Genomic DNA, 1,917 nt, shown 5'->3' on the forward strand with positions numbered 1-1,917 from the left:
TTACATGTTCATTAAACTGACTGTATCGATTTAATGACAGTAATTCTGGATTTAATGGCATTGAACAGGCAGATTATTAAAGGAACAACAGGCAACTGAATAGATAAAAACATAACTTACATTCTTAGTCTCAACATTTTTTCGTTCTCGCTGATGTCATTACTGTGGAAATATACGAAAACACATGAATGTTTCTGTTCTCATTAAATCTGAATTTAACAGGTGGATTTTGGGTGATACAGAAACTCAAACTGTCATGACCAGCGATGTCACAAAACCAAAAACTCACAGCAAGATAATGCCATGATAAAAAGGCCACAATGTCATATTTGTCACAATATGAAAAAACTGTGACCAAAAAATTGTTAGTATCATTTTCCTTTTATCCTGAAGCTTTCCTTCTTTGTTAAAATAAACGCAACCAGCCACGACCTAAGCTTGTGCAAAAACTGGGCATGAATTGTCACTGAATGACTGAACTGTCTGTACAACTGCAAAACTAAAAGAATAAAGTAGCAGTCCTTTTATGAAATACAGTCAAATATAGCAGCTGGATCTCATAAATAAAACAATTGTTAGGATATGGTCTTATACTTGTATAGCACTTTTCTATGCTTTACAGCACACTCATAGCGCTTTCACACTACGTGACCATTCACCCATTCGCACTCACACACCGGTGACATCACCGGGAGCAGCTGGGGTTCAGTGTCTTGCTCAAGGACACTTCGACAAGTTCGACAAGCCGGGAATCGAACCGCTAATCCTCCGGTTAGGAAACGACGTGCTCTACCTCCCGAGCCACAGCCGCCCCCCAATATATTTTATGTTTAATAGTTTAACTCTTAATAGGAGGAATTCAAAATGCACAATAAATCGATAAAGTCAACATAAATCAATGTACAATGAATTTTAAAAAATGTAACAGTGTGAAACTGCAGATGTTTGATTCGCCATGTGATTCCACTCAGTTTTAAAGTGAACATACCCAGGCATGGCGAGGACCTGCTTCAGGCAGCGGCAGTCATCATCTATGTCCTCATCAACCAACTCTGAAAAGAAAACAAGCAGGAAGTTTGTTTAAGGCCATGAAAAGTAGAAAATGTTTCTTCACCCTAAGAGAAAAAAAGAAAAGGAGCGGAGACACTCGTGCACATTTGGTGTGTGGTCACATTTGAGCAAATAGCACCAAGTAAAATGTAGCTGTGTTCAGTCTACACACACCTTTACAGCTGAGACAATGACAACAGCATGTAGATGCACACAAAGTGAAACTCACTGCTGCAGGGCATCTCACAGACGTTGAAGGATGGAGTCGTGCTGTTCTGGCAAGCCAGGCGATTGATTATCTGGAATATGCCAAGGGCCTTCAGGCCCCCATCCTCCGGAGCCTGGTTGAGGGTTTCCATCCCAGGAGGCAGTGGGCTTTCTGCCTCGGTGTTGAGCTGTGTTGACTTCTCAGTGAAATAGATGACTGAAAAAAAACGGGGAGAATAAAGTGAGACATCATCTCCACATCGCAGTCTTTGATCCACACTTCCATGAACACCAGGTCAGATTTTAATTCAGTATTAGTCTTTCCCTGAAGACCTCCAAGGGCCCAACGCTTCAACACAGAAAATATGACAATCTAACAGGAGGGTTTCGATAAATGATGGCCCTGAAGTAAAGAGTTAAATGATTCACCCTCTACAGAGCTTAAATGTCTGTACTACATTTGTGGTAATCCAGTCAATAGCTGAAATGTTTTGGTGTGGAGCGACTGACCGGTAATTTCCAGTCCCACAGACACAACTGATGCACTATTTATTGACTGACCTTTGTTTAGACCTACAGTAACCAGCTGTAAATTACTGAGCCTTTGAAAAATAATACAACTATACATTTGCAGACTTGATGTCTTTGCAGCATGTCTGT

The 1,917-nt window shown here is 40.7% G+C and overlaps 1 protein-coding gene across 1 annotated transcript; it reads right to left on the minus strand.

Moving 5' to 3' along the window:
• Positions 1–120: 120 nt before the first annotated feature.
• Positions 121–1,474, minus strand: LOC109953981 (alpha-lactalbumin-like; the record flags this gene model as incomplete). The annotated part of the gene is made up of 3 exons (XM_020589418.1): positions 121–162; positions 989–1,052; positions 1,280–1,474. Coding segments are annotated over 3 exons (301 nt in total), but the record flags the coding sequence as incomplete, so codon positions are not given.
• Between the last annotated feature and the right edge of the window lie 443 nt (positions 1,475–1,917).

Source organism: Monopterus albus, unplaced genomic scaffold (genome assembly GCF_001952655.1).
Source record: "Monopterus albus unplaced genomic scaffold, M_albus_1.0 scaffold2400.1, whole genome shotgun sequence".
NCBI classification, from domain to species: domain Eukaryota; kingdom Metazoa; phylum Chordata; class Actinopteri; order Synbranchiformes; family Synbranchidae; genus Monopterus; species Monopterus albus.